The 17,434-nt window shown below is 43.4% G+C and overlaps 1 protein-coding gene across 1 annotated transcript in view; it reads right to left on the reverse strand.

Moving 5' to 3' along the window:
* Positions 1 to 17,434, reverse strand: part of ADAMTS17 (ADAM metallopeptidase with thrombospondin type 1 motif 17) — a 150,721-nt gene that overhangs the window by 32,514 nt on the left and 100,773 nt on the right. Inside the window, exons 15-18 of the mRNA XM_021552577.3 lie at positions 16,974 to 17,094; positions 9,688 to 9,768; positions 4,844 to 5,001; positions 855 to 1,014 (exon numbers count right to left, since the gene is read on the reverse strand). Coding sequence (XP_021408252.2) covers positions 855 to 1,014; positions 4,844 to 5,001; positions 9,688 to 9,768; positions 16,974 to 17,094 — 520 coding nt within the window. The remainder of the gene's footprint in view (positions 1 to 854; positions 1,015 to 4,843; positions 5,002 to 9,687; positions 9,769 to 16,973; positions 17,095 to 17,434) is intronic.

The raw sequence follows: 17,434 nt of genomic DNA on the forward strand, positions 1-17,434 counted from the left end.
AAGACACTGATTTGATTCAAATTTGTAACAGGCTTACAACAAAAATTAGAAGAGACACAAATAAATTTCCTTTTCCCTCATGTGACAGTTTAATGACTTAAAAATTATTATTTTAATGCAAGAGTAAAAGTGTCTATTCTAAAGTGAGTCCTATTTACAGAAAAAAATCAGTAATTTCAGTGCAGTGAGGGCAGTGAGCCTGCAAATGTGAAGATGAGCTCTTTCCTCCTGTCATGTCACATCATAAATAACTGAGTCTGCTGGTGAAGACAGACTGCCCAGAACGCTTGGAAGCAATCTGTTTTCCTCAGGGAACAACCTATTTCTTCCAGCACTGAAAATGCAATGGACAGTGTCTGACAAAGCAGTCTCTGGTTTCACAGCATCAGCTCCCCCAGGGCTCCAGCAGATCTGTCTGGGCACATCCAGGGATGCTGTGGGAAGGGAGCTTTGCCGCATGCCCCCGGATGGGAGCACCTGATGTGGATCCCCAGGAGCTGTCACAGCAGCACTGCCCCGCTCCAGCTCCATCCCTGGGGAGGGAAGTGCCTTTCCCTGAGCGTGCCTGGACATCTGTGGGACACTGCTCCAGGAATGTGGTGGGGGCTGGAGGCGTGGGGCTGCACACAGAACCCAGGTGCAGCTCCAGCCTGCGGTGACAGAGCAGTGTCCCTGCCAAAAGGCTGGAAATTAACTGTGGGGACAGGGATCAGAGCAGGGAGAGCCGGTGAGAAGGAGCTTTCATTGAATTCATTATGGCAAAGTCCATTTTCATGGCCAATTTCCACCTCTTCTGTGGCTGGAGGCTGCAAACACCACACAGGGATTCTCACCAAGCTTCCTGGTGTCCCTACCTCCTCCACACTGCACACTGCATCCTTCCCATCCGCTGTGTGTCCAGATGTACAAGGAATCCTGTTGTTTTTCTGGCTCACTTCTGTTTTCAGCAGTATAGTTTACAGGGATGGTGTATTCATAATGAATTCCATAGTTCTGGTCGTGGAATAACAGCACCTGGTTCGGCAGGAAAAGAGAGGCTGTTGCAACACACTGTGCTGGGAGAGCCAACAGCCTGTGAGATAGCACTGCTGGAAATGCTGGCTCAGGAAAAACTTCCTAAAATATAATACCCTGTGAAAGGCAACCAAATCTTTATCTATAAAACTTAGATTACAACAGCACTGGTAAAACAGGGCAACTGCAGGAGCAAGAACTGCTTATGATTTGTGAATATTTAAAGGACTCACAGGGATGTCTAAACCTGGAATTCAAGGCACAACTTTCAGCCTCACATGTGATCAGCAGGACACTGGCTATTCAAAGAGAAAGACAACAGGAAGCATTAAATCAGCACTTTTCATATACCAACTATTTTAAAGAGCATTTAGAGTTAAACATCTGAAAGAACAAGGTGATGCTTCTCAGAGCAAGAACAACTGCTGCACAAAAAGTCCCTTGTCTCCTGGTGAATGTGGCACTCAAGGCAAACATGACTACTCCTGCCGACAAGCTGTAGCAGGAGTCTCAGAAAACTGTGGATGACTTCTGGCAACATATATTTTCATCCCTGCATATTGGTAAAGGAAGGTGAAACCTGCCTCTTATAGCAGGCCATTTCCTATGGAGCCACTTGTGATATCTCCAGTGTTATTACTCCAAAATTCCCTGACTGTTAACAAAGGAGCAGAGAAAAATGTTTATGTTTTCACCATAGGCAGATGAGAGTACTGGTCTTGTTTTGATTTACATGTTGGACTTCATTTGGCTCTCACTTTCCCTGGCTTGAGTCAGAACTGATTGGAAGATATCCCATGGAGAACAGGGTCCATGGAATCTGAGTTACCACAGTATTAACAAATGCCATAGAAGTACTACTGTAATGTCCATGCTGTGGCTTTAAACTTACTTACACTCATTATCCCATGATCTGAGCAGCATTAGACAGGTGAATTGTGCTGGCTTTTGTCACCTACTGAAACAGGAGCAATGCCTTATCAAATAAAGGCTCTCATAAGTGGAGCAAGCAACTGCCCATTTGATAAAAGACTAATTTGCAAATGCTATTTTCCCCCAACAATAACTGTGTCCCCTTCAGATTTGTACAATCATTCATACTTAACCAATAATCTCACTAAAGCTGTCAGGAGCTTGTTTAACCAAACAAATGTGCTGAAAGAAGGGGGCCTGGCAGCCTGTGCTGTGAACACTGAGGGGGCTCCACAAACTCAGCACCCATGAGCTGCTCTGCACAGAGCAGAACCCTGGGCAGATGAGCCTCTTCCAGAGGATGTGGGGAACAAAGACATGACTTTGCTTCAGCTACAGAGGGAGCCTCACTACCAGTACTGAATTCCAGGGTTGAAACTAGCTAGCCATCATTACAATTTCAAAGATGAATGTTGGTTTCTTTAAACACAATTCAAACATCAGGCAGGCAGAGACAGAAAGCTTGAGCCCTGCTCTGGTTTTCTTGAAGTGCAGGAGATACAAAATCCTGTTCTAGAGAACTCATCAGTCAGCCTTGTCTAAAGCCCCCTTCTTCCCTGGGAGTGTTTGGTTGTCCTCTGTTGAACAAGGAGGGCTAGCACAGGCCTACTTACACAAACACCAGTTTCTCCAAGAAATACACGCACAGCAATGCACTTGGAGAAATGCCTCAAGTATTAAAAACCAGCTCCTAAAAAGAAATCCTTATTATCTCAATATGGGTGCGAGACCAGTGAATCTAAAGGCCCATATGAAACCAATTTCATGCAATTTCGTAGCCATATATAATTGGGGGGTGTGTGTATGTGTGTATAATTGGTTTCAAATGCAGGTCACAATGGATTGACTGAAGCTTCTGGCTCTTTGTCAGTCCAGTGTATTCCACCACTGTTTGAACAACAGTTTTCTATTTGGAGGGAACTGGTAACCATCCTGCCTTTCTTGTGTTGAAAGAATGAAACCCACCACCCTGTATCAAGGAAAAGATTTGTATCTGATTTGAAGCAAAGACTTCATGTGTGCTCTGTTTACCACTGGCAGTGATTTAAAACCACATGCTTTTAAATGGTCTGGTAATTTTTACATTCCTCACTTTTAATCACTTGTGTGAAGAAAGGTGAAGAAGGAACATCTCCTTTGCTTATGTTTGCTGAAAGAGCCTGTCTGTATCTGGACAGAATACTCATGGAGAAGCTCAAAATCACTCCTATGTTAGCTACTTACACCTTAATGAAGGGGAACTGAGCATTTCTTTAAAATCAAAGTTCTGCTGATGCTGAGGTTCACAAAATGCCAATATCCAGATTTTACTACAGTGGACCTCAACCAAGTAATGCCCCAGAAGGTTCCAAGAGCTGCCAAAGGAACCCTGCAGAGCATCTTCCCAAACGGTACCTGTGCAACTCCTGTTTCTCACATGAGCTTGGGAAGACCTTGGCACTACAAGGTACTTTGTCAGAGTCCTGGTTTCAGGAGGGAAGGCTTGTGTTAAGGCCAAAGTCAAGAAGAAGCTGATGTTTCTGGTGCTGAAGAAGGTGTGATACACCTTCTGTAATAGACCTCCTCTGAGTGGGCACACCCTGGACTATATGGGTGAGCCAGGAAGGTGCTGGTGTGCCCAACTCTGCACCTCTGACCATTCCAGCTGTAACCTCTTTGAATCCAGCACTACACTGGTCTGTGAGCCTGTAAACTCACTCATCTGTCTGAGAAAGCAAAAACAAAACCCCTCATGTTCCTGTGCAGCAGATTTTGACACCAAGAAGGTACTGACCAAGTGGAGTATTACTGTCAGCTTTTTGTGTGTGGGAAAAGTTCAGGTGTCTTTGGAGCTTTTCAACCTGGGTCAGGAAGTGTTGCACAATGAACACATGCAAGCCAAAAAAATCAGGTGAGGGAGGGGAGAGAATGCTGATTTTTAGCAGTGCTCACAGATAGCCTTCAGAGAACAAATATGGCAAAAAGTCACAAGGAGAAGAAACAGCACAAAAAAACCAGAATAGAATAAAAAAGTTACAGGAAACAATGACAAAAAAATATACTTGCTATGCAAACCTTGCTACAGAACCTGTAAAGTTTTCTGCAGACTTTTAAACAGGGACAAATATATGAGACAGGAATTATTACAGCTGCCTCACAAATACAAATGTTAAGGTTACACCAGCATTGAGGGATTGGCCCATGGGTCACCCTGTCACCCACCAGTGACAGCTTTGGGACCACAGTCCTGCTCTTCTCAACCTTGTAGACTTCTCATTCATGCTCAGACACATTCAGGCTGTTCATAAAATACCAAGCTGGGTTAACAGAAGGGCTATGCTTAACATTAGGAAAAAATGTCAAAAAACACCTTAAACTACATACAATTGGAAAAACAATATAGAGAAAACTAAGAACATTTCTGTGTGTAATTAAGTCATTACTTAGATTCAAATTCACATATATCATCTGTGTATGCTAGATCTGCACCTCTTCTGTTAGAGAACAGAGTACTTAAACACAGACTACATTCTGGCAAAAGATGAAAAGACATTTCAGCAAATATGCAGTTATGTGTGTGATCAGGTATGTTCAAAAAATAAGACAGGTCCTTGGGAACCTACATGCTCTAGAATGGACCTGTCTGTGACACATTACAGGGATACCCTGCACTGGACATGAGCTGAATGGGACACTGCCTGCTCTCCCAGGATGGAGCATCACTTTTTGAGTGGGGAGCTGGGCTTCTCCAGCCCCTGCAATGCTGCAAAAGAACACTGTGGTGAGGAAGCAAACAATCAAAATTTAACTTTCAGCTAGGATAGAAACCCTTTCTGTTGCATCACTTAAGAAACACAAACAAAGGATATAAAGTTACCATCAAGTGCAGTGGTATTTTAGTTGGTCCTTTGGCAGAGATTTTCTCCCACAGCCCCCTTCGCACGTACCGGACAGTGGTGCCTGCGATCTGAAACTCACCAGGAAGCTCAATTTTCCAGTCGCTGTTAATGGATCTCTTACTGGAATCTTTTAGAGCTGGAATGAATCAAAGACCACGGAATGAAATGCAAGCAAAATTGTAATTACAATATAGACTACTGAGCCTTTGTCTCAAGGTACCTCAAGAACAAGATGCAAAAACCTTGTCATGGATGTGAGTTTAAAAGAATAAAACCTCCCCCACTTTTAGATGGCCCATTGTGATTTTTTTAACTTGGATATATTCTGTATTCAGTTGATGAAGGTATTTTGAAGAATTAACATAAAATTCATAGATAATTTACCTCTACACTCTCCTTTTAAATGCAACAAGACAAATCTGCAATTTAGTTTCCAAGCAAAATTTTGTTTCAGTTTCCAGATTTTGAGACCACATTTTCCTAAACTCTCCTTGAGAAAAATATCAATCAAATCTTTGTTGATACACACTTGAAGATTTGCAAATGCAAAATACAGCTGATGCTGTGTTTGTGTGTGCTCCATAACCAAACACTGAAAAATTAACATTCAGCTGTCACAGCTGTAAAGAGAAGTCAAGTCACAAAGCAGGGGCTGGTCAGTGGCCAAAACATGAACTTGGCCATCCTCTTTTCAGAGCCCAAGTGCTGGACACAAATTCATAAGGTCAGGTGCTGTAGGGTCACACCCATCCTGTGCCCGTGTGCCTCTCTAAGGTCAACATGGAAAGCTCAGCTTCAGAAGGAAGATGAATACTGAGAAGAAAATATATTTGGAGTTGTATGTCCTTTCTTCCAGCCTAACTATTGCATCAGGATCACTGATGTCCTGTTTGAAGGACTCAAAGACAACTCCAGCCATAAGGGCATCACATTACTGTTGACTCATCAGTGGAAGCTGATTTAGGCATTGATGTGTTTCTGTGTTAGAACGGAAGCAGAGTTATCCAGATGTTGGTGTGATGCACTGAGGGAAGAGAAAATTGGCAGATCCTGCTGCAGCAGAAAGTGCCAGGCCCCTTTGTGGAAATCCATTCACTGTGATCAAATCTGCCCTGACAGCAGACAGACAAAATAACCCATGTGTTACTGGGCTTCTTTAGTTCAAGGTTAACTGTGTCTTTTGACTAAGCCTTTAACAAGATGTTTTTTTAACCTCTAGCATCTCATGCCTATTTTATTCTCTTCCAGTAAAGAACACAACTTTGCTCTCACTTAACTGTGTTGCAAGAAGGTAAGAGAAGCTGCTTAAAGCCTTTGGAAGTCCATAGGAAATCTCCTATTGTCATTCCTTTGGATCAAGCCTCCATAGCCAACAAACCCTCCTGGGTGGATATATATATATATACAATGGATATATACATATATATATATATATATATATACATACAATTTGTGATGTCTGAACTCTGGGGAAATCTGGAGCAAGAGAAGGTCACAAAGTCCTCTGCATCTGCTTTTTTGAGGACCTGTACACTGGGAATCCTGGAAAAAGGTGGATATCTGTCCTGTTGTACACAATCTTCCTGATAGCTCTCAGAGTCCCATCAGAGGCTCCAAAATCAGTGTGAAGGGGAACTAAATTGGGAGACTATTTTTTCTGAGGAAAGTCTCCTCTGGCACACGGCCCAGGGGTTAGATGGTGTCCTGGCACTTGCATGCTGCAGCAATGTGTCTCTCCTTGTGGCTCACTTCTCTTTCTGCTTTGTTCCTCAGTTTACAAAGTACCTTCTGCAAGCTGCATGCACAATTCTGAAGCAGGATTGCTTTCCTCTGCCAAGGCCTAGTGGCTTCCAGGCAGATCAAAGCAGCCACCACGTGACAAATCAAAGCTGTGGATGAGATAAAACTATCTCCAAGAAGCATGGCTGACTAGGAAAGATAGCCCAGCACGTGCTCCGAACTGTCTAAGAGGTTGAGTGACTTAAGTCATGCTTTGGTTCCAGCTCACCATCAAAGGAGATAATTTGCAGATGAAAATGAACGTTTCATCTTTGTGATCCTCTTTTCTGGGCAGGGCTTGATTTTGATTGCTGCAAGCACTGCTCCTTTAGTGGCTGAGGAGATGGAGAGTTTGGAAACAGACCTGTTTCCAAAGGTGCTTCTCGAGGATTGCAGGAATTGCACTGGGGACTCAGCAGAGCATTTGGACCAAAGTGTTTTCTCTGCTGTTTGCCTCCACTACCCCATCAGCAAGATCACTGCTGCAGCTATGAAACCTTCTATGTCTCAGACACAGAGAACTCCAATGGCTTTTGTCACATACAACCATTGGCTGTGTGCCCAGCCCCAGAGGTGACAGAACTAAACTCAAACTTGTACAGCAGAAGAGCAAGAGGAATAGGAACCCTAGCAACAACCTGTAACTTCTGTTTTTCTTGTTGGCTGGAAGGCAGGAACTGACCAATCAACTTCTAAGCATCTAGTCAGGTTTATTTCCACCTTGGGTCTCTCCAGCTTGCTTCCCAGCCTGTGGACACAAACTGCCCAGGCATTTCCTGTTCAAGGTGGTTTTTAAGAGTTACAGCCAGCCAAGGCAGCCAGCGTGGGTTGCCTGTAGGTGGAGGGAAATTCTTCAGGCACTGCTCCCAGCACATGGAATAATGATTCCAAATTATGCTGGGCTTTTTTCCAGAATGTTGTACCTGGTTCTGAGTAGAAATAAGACCTGATTGGACTCAGCTTTGTCAGTGCTATTGAAATAGAAAATCCTTTCACACTCAGACCTGAATTTAAGAGTGATTGGGGTTTTTTTCTTGGTCATCTTTATTGCCCTATGAACCCCTGCTACTATTCTTCATCTCAGTTCAGCAAGACATTGAGTATCTTTTCTTTGTGTTGAGTGTTCCTTGAAAGAGAAAACCCTGGAAAGCTCAGAGAGGTTCTCCTGGCTCCTGACCATGAACCAAAGAGCTGAAAGCACTAAAAGCTTTAAAAGAGCCAGATTTTTATCTATCTTTATGTGATGCAAACAGGGCCAGCTCCTGCTCTCAAAAATACGCAATCCTAATCTTCACCACCCAGTGGGGAACCATCTGCTTTAGTCAAGGTTATGTTGTCCCAAGGAAGGGCAGTCTCTAACTCCGTGTAAGACTCTCAGTGCTCTGCTATCTTCCAAAGCCCGAATACCCTGTGCAAACCCCACCAAGACAAACAAAAAGGCTGGTTTCCAGAAGGCAGAGCACTTGCAAAACCCAAAGAAACACTGGCTCCCATTGTTCCACCAGGCTTTGCTATGTCAAACATCTCACGTGTAGGCGGGATCCTCCACTAAAGCATTATGGAAATAGGAGCAGTGGTGATATTCCTTCCTAACAAGAAGTGCCACAAATGCCAATGGTTTTGATCAAAGGGCAGCTGAATGACATAATTTGCCCTCCTTTTTTCCCCTGAATCTGGAGTGAAAGAGAACAAAAACATCTTTTCTGGTGATATTGCCAACTGCAGCAACATCTCAAGACAGAAAATCAATAGCACTAGAGCTGAAATCCTGACACAACCACTATGCAAATGCTTTCAGCAGCATCTGATATTCCAGTGCTGGATATTAACATCTTCTTTTGGCCAGAGATGAAGAATTATAAGCAAAAGATGTGGAAATCAGCGACCAAGGTCTGAGCTTTGTTCTGACTCCCTGCATAGCCATGAGCAAGCTGCAACACCTCAGTTTCTTCTTCCACAAAACAGGGAGTGACAAGCTCTGCAATCCTCTCAGAGTTCCTTCCTCTCTGGAAGCAATTCCATGGCCATGCAGCTCTGATTGTGCCAGGGACCTTGCACATGTCAGGGTTTTTTTGGATCTTGGGCAATTTTCTTTGAAGCCTCTGCTGTGCCACAGGCTTCCTGTGGAAATTAAGGGCTATGGGGCATTAGCATGTCTGTGACTTGGACTCCCTAGAAGTAGATGGGGATAAAACCTTTTATCTATTGCACAGTAATGACAGAGAAGGAAATGCCTCAAACATTGGAGAAAAGAGGCAGAAGACCAGACTGACAAATCCTCAGTGTAGCTGACTGGCTGCACTTTAAAAATGCCATTCTGACCTTTAATTTATGCAATGAGTAACAGAACAACAAATTCATTGATAGACTCTGCCCTACCTCACATGCAAATTTTACCCATCAGCCATGTCTAAACCTTTTTTCTCAATAGGAAAAGGAGGAGAGGGTGCCTGTTCCTTCTAAAGGTATGCAGAAGTAGAAATGACAAGAGGATTAAACAATTTTTTTGCCTGATAAAATAGAGGCAAGTGGACTGGTGCAGCTAAACCCATCTCAGAGTGCACAGGTCTTGGGTACAGCATCCAATGAAAATGTGCTGCTGTAGGAAATGGCAGCAGGTTACTGAGGGATATCAGCTGCGCTGTCCTGCCTCTGCTTCAGACTGAGCTGGGTGCCTTGCTATCAGTACCTCTGCCACTCCCTTCTCTAAACACACTGTTCTATTCCCCACTCCCTCCTGAAGTGCTGTGTGCTCCAGGCAGTTCTGTGCAAGCCCCTGCCAAGTTTTGCTCAGGAACTCTTCTGTCTGTATAGAAAAGTACTCTCTGGTCCTTCCAGGCTGCACAGGGCCTGTAAGTGTCACATGCTATCACATCACAAACAGCATGAAACCAAGCCACAAAAGCAGAGATCGCAGCAAGACTTAAATCACCAGGCCCCTCCCTGGCAGCAACAAACCTTACAGGGTGCTTAGAGAAGGGTCATTTTTAAAAGAAAACAGAGCTGAATTTTAATCAAAACAAATTTTCTTTTGTCTTTTTACCCAGAAAGCTGTGAGCAGGTTTGTCCTCAACCACTCTGATCCGCCGGGCACCTGCAGGGATCACAGCGGCTTCGATGTAACCTACAGCAACAAAAAAGGGGTGAATGAACGCAGGGCAGGGCCAGCCAGGACCAACCATCCTGTATCTCCCTGAGAAAAACTCAACTCCAGGCTGGGGATTGAGTGAGAAACACTCCAAATGAGATCCCTGTGCTGGCAGCCAGTTCTCACTGCTGTGACAGGCATGGTCATGACTAGCATTACAGCAGAAATGCATGTGTACTGCTCAGCTGTGACTTCAGGCTTGTTAATTAGCTCTAAATAGATCTGCACCCTTTGAACCATCCTGGTTTTCCTGCAGTACTGACAGGGATGCACAAGGACATTGTGAAGTGTGACTGTCAGGAGCAACACTGCACAAAACAGATATTTGAAATGATGTTTCCAGTTGATGCTCCTGCTTTGTGTTCCGTGTCGAGGCTGTGATGTCAGAAAGGATTCACTTCCACAAAACATTTTGAAGATGTTAAAACTGAACAGAGGAAATTAGTGGGACAAATGAGGGGAAAAGCTTGTTTTCATTTACATTTCAGCTCTGTACAAAACTTCTGGAGGACATAATGATCTCCTTGCACTGAGCTGCTGAGAATTCAACAGCTCAGATTTAATGCAATAACAGAGCTGGAAGTTTGTCCAGGACTGACCACTGGCCACCTCTGAACAAATTTTCAATGACCAATTTTGACTCACAGAATACAGTATGAATAAGGAGGAGATACAAGAAAATGTAGCCTCTTTTCCCCCACTATGGAGACATGTGGAGTTACAGATTTACTCCATGGGGTGGAAGCAGTACCTTTAAATAATAAAGCAGAGGGACACCAGGGCCCATTTCAGAGCCAGGCAGAGTTTTTCCACTGGCTTCACTGGACTTTGAATCTAGCCTCTGTAGATGACACTAATCTCATCACAACCATGACTTGATTCCTTCTAATTGGCCACCCAGTTTATTTGTAGTGTTATCATTTGGCACCTTTCTGGGGTTATTGCTGTCCTCTTTCCTTTAGATGTTAAGCAGCTTATCCTGTATGCTCCCTCATCCACTTTTCTTGCTTCAAAGGGCTCTGTAAAGCTGTTGTGTGTCAGTGATGCCTTTATGGGAATTGTGGGCTGTGTAGATCAATGGGCTGGAGAACTGCTGGCACAGGATGCAGTGATTCCTTTAGCACTTAGAAGTGTTCAGAGAGCTATTTAGGGATAAAAGTGCAGCTGAACAGCTCTGCTTTTGCTGTGCTGATACAGGGAGGACTCCAAGGAGCATGGTGACAGTCTCTTGCACCTCAGGACTAAGTGATTATCCTTCCATTGTGACATGGAGTGAGACAGATTTGGGGTTTCAGACAGTGGATTCATTTCCTGAATATTCATTTCATGAGTAAGGCTTGAGCTCCTGAGTTTCATCAGGTGCAGAAGGTGGGCAGCTGACTTGGGCCAGACAGGCTCCCTCCTTCCCTAATTTGTTGTATCTGAATGACACTTTCATGTGACCCTTCAGCTCAGTCCTCTTTGCACTTGCTCCTCCTCACTTACTTCTCCCTTACTCATGATAGCTCAGAAATGGTCACTCATCCCTTGCAGGAAAACCAGAGAGAGGGGCAGCAGAGCTCAGACCTTGTCTGTGCACAGAAGCCAGAGCAGAGGCTCTCCCAGCTGCTGTTCCAGCCTGGATTTCACCAGGAAAAATCATTACTTCCAGGGTCAATTTTACAAAGGCAATACTGAAATCAGAGCAAACAGATGTTGGCCTTTATCCTAGACATTGCCAGGAGTTGGTTTTTCATCAGCTGAGATACCAAATCACAGTCAATACAGAGTGTTTCAGATATCAAACATCCTCAGTGCATCCCATGCATATAAACCCAACCAACAGCTACTCAAAGACATAAAAAAGCAAAAGTGTGACCAGTGACAGTCTGTCACAAGGAAACAGCTCCTGATACACCCCTCAACACCCCTGTTAGGAAGCCAGTTTGGAACATGCCCAAGTTTCAGGTAATTTAATGTACCTACTAGGGGACTATTTACTTATTTAGTTTTTAAACCAGATAAAAATGCCCAGAGCTAATTCATGCAGGGGTTGGAGACAAAGTTACTCTGAATTTATCAGAAGGCAGTCACTAAGTTCTATTAATAGCGTGAGCTATTAATAGAGTATTGGTTCTGGAGATTGGTTTGGTCTCACACCAGATTTTTTTCTTCTTGTGTAATTTCTAATCCTGATTGATGGCTTTGGGGGGGTTGCACTCACAGTGTTATCTCATGGTGCCACAAACCTGACTGCTGACCTTCACTCTCCTGTTAGAGAACTGCCAAATGCTTTGCAGGGGTTTGGATCTGACCTGTCCTCTCAGAGGTGAAGCAGAACCCTTGGGCATGTCCCACCAGGAGAACCTGGACACCCTCATTCATTATCTCCAGCAATGTTGGGTGAGTTAGTGGTCGAATTCTGCTGCAAACAGACTGGATATCACCCATGCATATTTGCCACAGGTACAAACTTGGATTGCCTCCACCACTCCACTCTGGTCCTCAGAGCTGGTGGGAGGCTTGTGGTCACAGATTCCTGATCTTTGAGATAACTGCACCAGGAAACACCTCCAGTCTATTCCAGGCATATTTTATTAAGCAAACTGTAACTGCAGATTGCCAGAAAGATTATCAAGTGTCAGCTAGAATGACCAAAAAATCTCAGAGTTGGCCCCTAGTCAAGGACTCTCAAAGCTCTGTTAGGTAGGAGGATAATTGTCTGCAAGGCTGGGGTTTGCAAGGTTGGGCTTAAAGTTCATCTTTAAATGAGGAACTGGTTAAAGACTGATGAGATTTGGCAACTATCAGGCAGTATTTTTAGTAATTTCACCCATAAATCAGCCTGTTGAGATGGAACTTTGAAAATACAACAGGAGAACTTCATTATTTGATAATTTATAGTGCTGTATCCAGTATACTCCACCTTGGGAACAGTTACTTTGGCACACACCAATCTTTCTGGATAATCTGCATTACATCAGTGTCTCAGGAATGTAAGACTGTGATTGAAGCAAATCCTAGATACAAATTTTATGGTATAACTCGTATTAGGAGAGACACCAGAACAAAGAGGTGGCTTTGTCATCAAGGAGATTAATATGTGAACAGTGGCTACTGTATCTTCATTTAAATGCTGGAGAGATTTGCAAGAGGAAAGCAGCCCACACAGAAAAATCCATTGTTAGCCATTGTTATTACTCCCAGAAAGAACAGAAAGTTTAGTGTGAACTTCAGAATGCCACTGATCTATTGCAAAACTCTTCTGGTTCACACTGCAATGAAAGACAGACTCCAAGTTGAAGGAAAAATGATCCCATGGCTGAAAGTGCCAACCCCTGGGCATTGCACCTTCCTATTTTATCCCTGTACACACCAAAATCAGGTGTGAGAAGGTCAACAATGCCCAGCCCATTATCAAACCTCCCAAAAGTGCTTTGAACAAACATCTCAGGGTAGAAGCCAAGGAGATCAGCCTGTCCTGCCTACCTGCAGCCAAGGCTGGCACAGCTTCCATGGTACTTCAGGGATTGGCACCAGCTGAGCATCTCAGACTCCAACTCCTTCTCACCTTGCAGCTTTTGCTGATGGCTACTTGTTGCAGTGGAGTGCAAATTATGTGTCTATTTCTGAATAGCTGTGATGATTCTCCTTTGCTTTTAGCTTGAGAATAAATCCTGCACTGGCACCTGTCCACTTCCAGCCATGGGATAACTCATTTGTAAGAAAATAATTTCTCTGAAGCGCCATGGATAAATTGCAAAGCCTCCTACTATTGCTGCAAAGTTGGTAACTCTTGCATGTTCTGATGAAACCACTACAAGGGATCTCTGAGTTAAAGATTAGGTAGAGTTCTATTTTCTTGTAATTTACATGTGTACTCTATTGATAAAAAAAGATATTTTTGTGTTGGCTAAAGATGCTCCCAGCCAGCATGACAACACTACTGTTTAAATTTAACTTTCAGCAAGTGCTGGATGAACAGCATATGCAATAAAACCTCTACTTTTCCACCATCTTAAAAAGAAAAAATCCTAGAAAAAGATGTACTTTTCCTTTCCCTAAATGATAGTTACAACAGGCATATCTCACCTTATCAGATTCTGCCATTAAAAAATATCCAAACATCTGTGGTCATTCTTATGAATTATAACTATAAATTATTTTGAATCAGAATCATAAATGAAAATTCTGATGTGGCTGAGAAAAATCAGGAGAGACAGACCCAGGTCTCTGAGCATTACAGGCACAACCTTGAAGAAGTTGTCAGTGATAAATCAGCTCCCCAACAGACAGGGGTCAAAGAGCTGTCCTTCATTTCTAGGTCCCCTGTACAGTGGCAGAGTGACAGAGGTGGACTTCAGAACAACTCTGTGTTTGGTTTTGAAAAATTATTTTGTAGAAATAGGTACAGGGCAAAAAGAAAACCTCAGTCTAAACAGTGCATTCAGCTGGCCTGCTGAAGACAGCCAGCTGCACACAAGTGTATGTGATGTTTAGCATCATAAAATAAAGGCTTTTGACCTCCTCTCCAGCAAAAAAATGGGGTTCATTTCCAGTTGGATCACCCTGGATCACAGGTGGTTAGATCTGAACTGCTGGACCTCCTACAAGGCACTTTGAATGTTCCACCATCTTTCCCATCAAGGTGGCAGAACCTCTGTGACATTAAAGTTGGGGGAAAAAAGAAATAGATCTGGTTATTTTTGCTTGGTGCATGAAAATTTGGCTTCCTTTCACACAGACAGGTTCCCTAAGAGGAAAGGATCTGTTCTGTATCTCTGACAAGAGAAGTGAAACAGTAAAAGGACTTGAAGTTTATCCATGGCTTTTGATACCAAATTTCCCCATCTAATCCGACAAAACCAAGATAAAGAACCAACACCAAAGGATTTCACCAACACCCACTGACACTGCAAACAGCATTCAAGTATCTTACACGAGAAACACTTGGGAACAGCCTTTGCCTTTGCCATCACACATGTGGAAACCTTCTTACAATGACTATTGGTTACTAAGAAACAGAAAGGAGTTGGCAGGGGTTTAGTTCAGTTCACAGGGCTCCACAACATCATTTGCAATCACAGGACACAGAGGGACCAGTCCTGCAACCAGAGGAGTACCCCGGGCAGAGCCAAGACCCAAGGCTGCAGCTGCAATTCCCCAAACAGACAGCACTCCAAAACAATCAATGTCTTGATGTTTGAAGTCTATTCTCTTTTGAAATAATAAATCAGCACATTGGACTCAGGGTCTTGCCCTTGACTTGGAATGCAGCCAGATTGTGGGGATTTGCCACTGAGCTGTGCAATCATTTGCACACCCAAACCTTGAACTTGTTATCACCAGAATATTGTGGGTCTTTCTTTGCCCCAGCTTCCATCAAATTTTTACTTAACTCTCAATTTATTTGAAAAAGCCTTTTTTCCCCCTTGAGTAATGCCATGTTCACTTGTGATACCCCAGACCTGGAGCTTTGCTTACTGCATGAAATTCAGTGGGTTCACCTGAGGACCTGATTCTGCAAAACAGCAGCGTGTGAGCAGAAATGGATGGAAGCATACATAAAATGTAACTTTCCAAATTAAATTAAAAACAAAACAAAACATCTAATACATGTTTATGAGGTTATACTGGTAAAAACAATTATCTTCTAGATTATGTGAGCTGGCTAAAGGTGGAAACGTTGCATTGACAAAGCAAGACTTTGACAGGTTTGCATGTCTGAGATGATCAGTAGAGAATCTGAATGTTTGAACACTGCCTACGAGTCATCAGGAATTCCTTCTGATTAGGTTCCAGGGCACTGAGGGTGAAAACCTCCTGCAGAGCTCTGGGAGGCAGTTAAAGCTGAAACTGCTCTGCTCCTCCAGCCTTGTAAAGTCACCACCTCAAGCAGGCTGTGTAGCTGGAAATGGGTGCAACCTCCTGGCAGTGACCCAGAAATTTCATATTTATCTGCACAAGATGTTTTGTAGACTCATTGGAAGAGATAAAAGATAGCCCCTCTTCAGCAGCATGCAAGAAATCCATGAAACCTATATAAGCTGCTACAGAAATGGAGAATAATTGGGCTTTTTTCCAGTGGAAATGAGGAACTTTTCTCACCACTTGGATCAAATGCAAAAGACTTGATATAAGTGGGTGGAAAATAATTGGGACAAAAGAGTCAAACTAATGCGCTAATTCAACAGGTTGGGCAGGCACACAAATGTGCTCCAGAGAGATGTGGTGCAGGTGGGAAATCCTTCTTCTGCATCTCACAGGAGGTGACACATCCTAGCTGGCCCCGCAGGTGAGGAGGAGGGGAGAGAGGAGGAGGTCAGTTTACAAAATCAGAGCCTCAGACTTCAGAGCTGAGACCTGCACTAAAGGGACCTGCTAAGCACTGGTGCTGCTTTAGCCACTCAACTGAACTGAAGTGTGTGCTGAAAGGGGATTTTCATGAGCTCTGAGGAACTCAGCCCAGGAACGGCACATTGAATGTGTCTCTCCATACTGAAATGCCAGTTTTATATTCACTGAATGGGAAATAATTTTTTTTTCTGGACAGTTGTTTTCTCCTGGAGCAGTTTCCAAGTTTTGGACGTGGCTTTCCCTCCCTTTGGCTAATTAGGATGTGTGATAACAGGGTTCTCAGAAGTGTAGTACAGAAACCCTGGAACAAAGACTAATTCAAACACCAAGCTGTACATATATTAATGTTTAACAAGAAAGGGAAAAGTCTTAATTCCAAACTCCTATACTGGATTTTTGCTGGCAGGGAATCAGTAAAAATATTCAGAGGGGAGTGCACTGCTCTTTCCTTTAGCTGAGATATTCTGATTATAACATGAATCATCTACAACATGCAACATGCATCATTCTGAGAGCTCAAAGATGGTGCTGAAATCCAACTTCCCTCCTGCTGGGAAAGACTCTGTGATTTTGTCTCCTATTTAAAATCATCAGCACCAGTAGCACTCAGAATGAGAAACACAACTTCACTCTGAATTTCAGGCAGAGGCAGTGGCTGGTATCTGGGTGACTGAGTAAGAAGCAGATGGGATATCACACCTGAAATGAGCTGAGGTTTGTTCTGTGTTCCTTAGATGCTTCCTAGAGCTGTTTTTGCTAGGTGACCCCAGTGCTATCTAAGAAGAGCTGTTACTGCTACCCCAACTCTCCTCCAGCAGGCAGGAGAACCCCAGAGTGTTACTCACCCATGCCCTTGGTGTGGTTGAAATCTCCTTTGACCACTTTGCAGGTTTTCCCATCGCCACTGCAGATCCCACAGCGATCCTCTTTGGCAGCTGAGCCAATGATCCCATCACAGCCAATTTTCTAATGACAACAACCAGAGATCCCCATCATATTGTTTGCAAGGTTAGAGCATCTCTAAACAATGGGGTCAAGACTAAGATTGATATCTGACTGAAAACCTGAATGGAGAGAAAAACTGAGCTCTCAATTAAACTTTTTAAATACCTGAAAAAAGATCTCATTAATCAGATGGCTCAAGGTACCTGATATGAAAGAGTAGTTCAGTGGAAGCAGGTAATTTTCATATCTGGCCAATTTTTACCACAACACTGCCTATGCAATTATGAAATTTTCCACATGCTCGCACTGTATTAAGAATCAACATTAAATTGAAAAATAAATTATAAAATCTAACAGTTTC

This window comes from Lonchura striata, chromosome 11 (assembly GCF_046129695.1).
Source record: "Lonchura striata isolate bLonStr1 chromosome 11, bLonStr1.mat, whole genome shotgun sequence".
In the NCBI taxonomy this organism is placed as follows: Eukaryota; Metazoa; Chordata; class Aves; order Passeriformes; family Estrildidae; genus Lonchura; species Lonchura striata.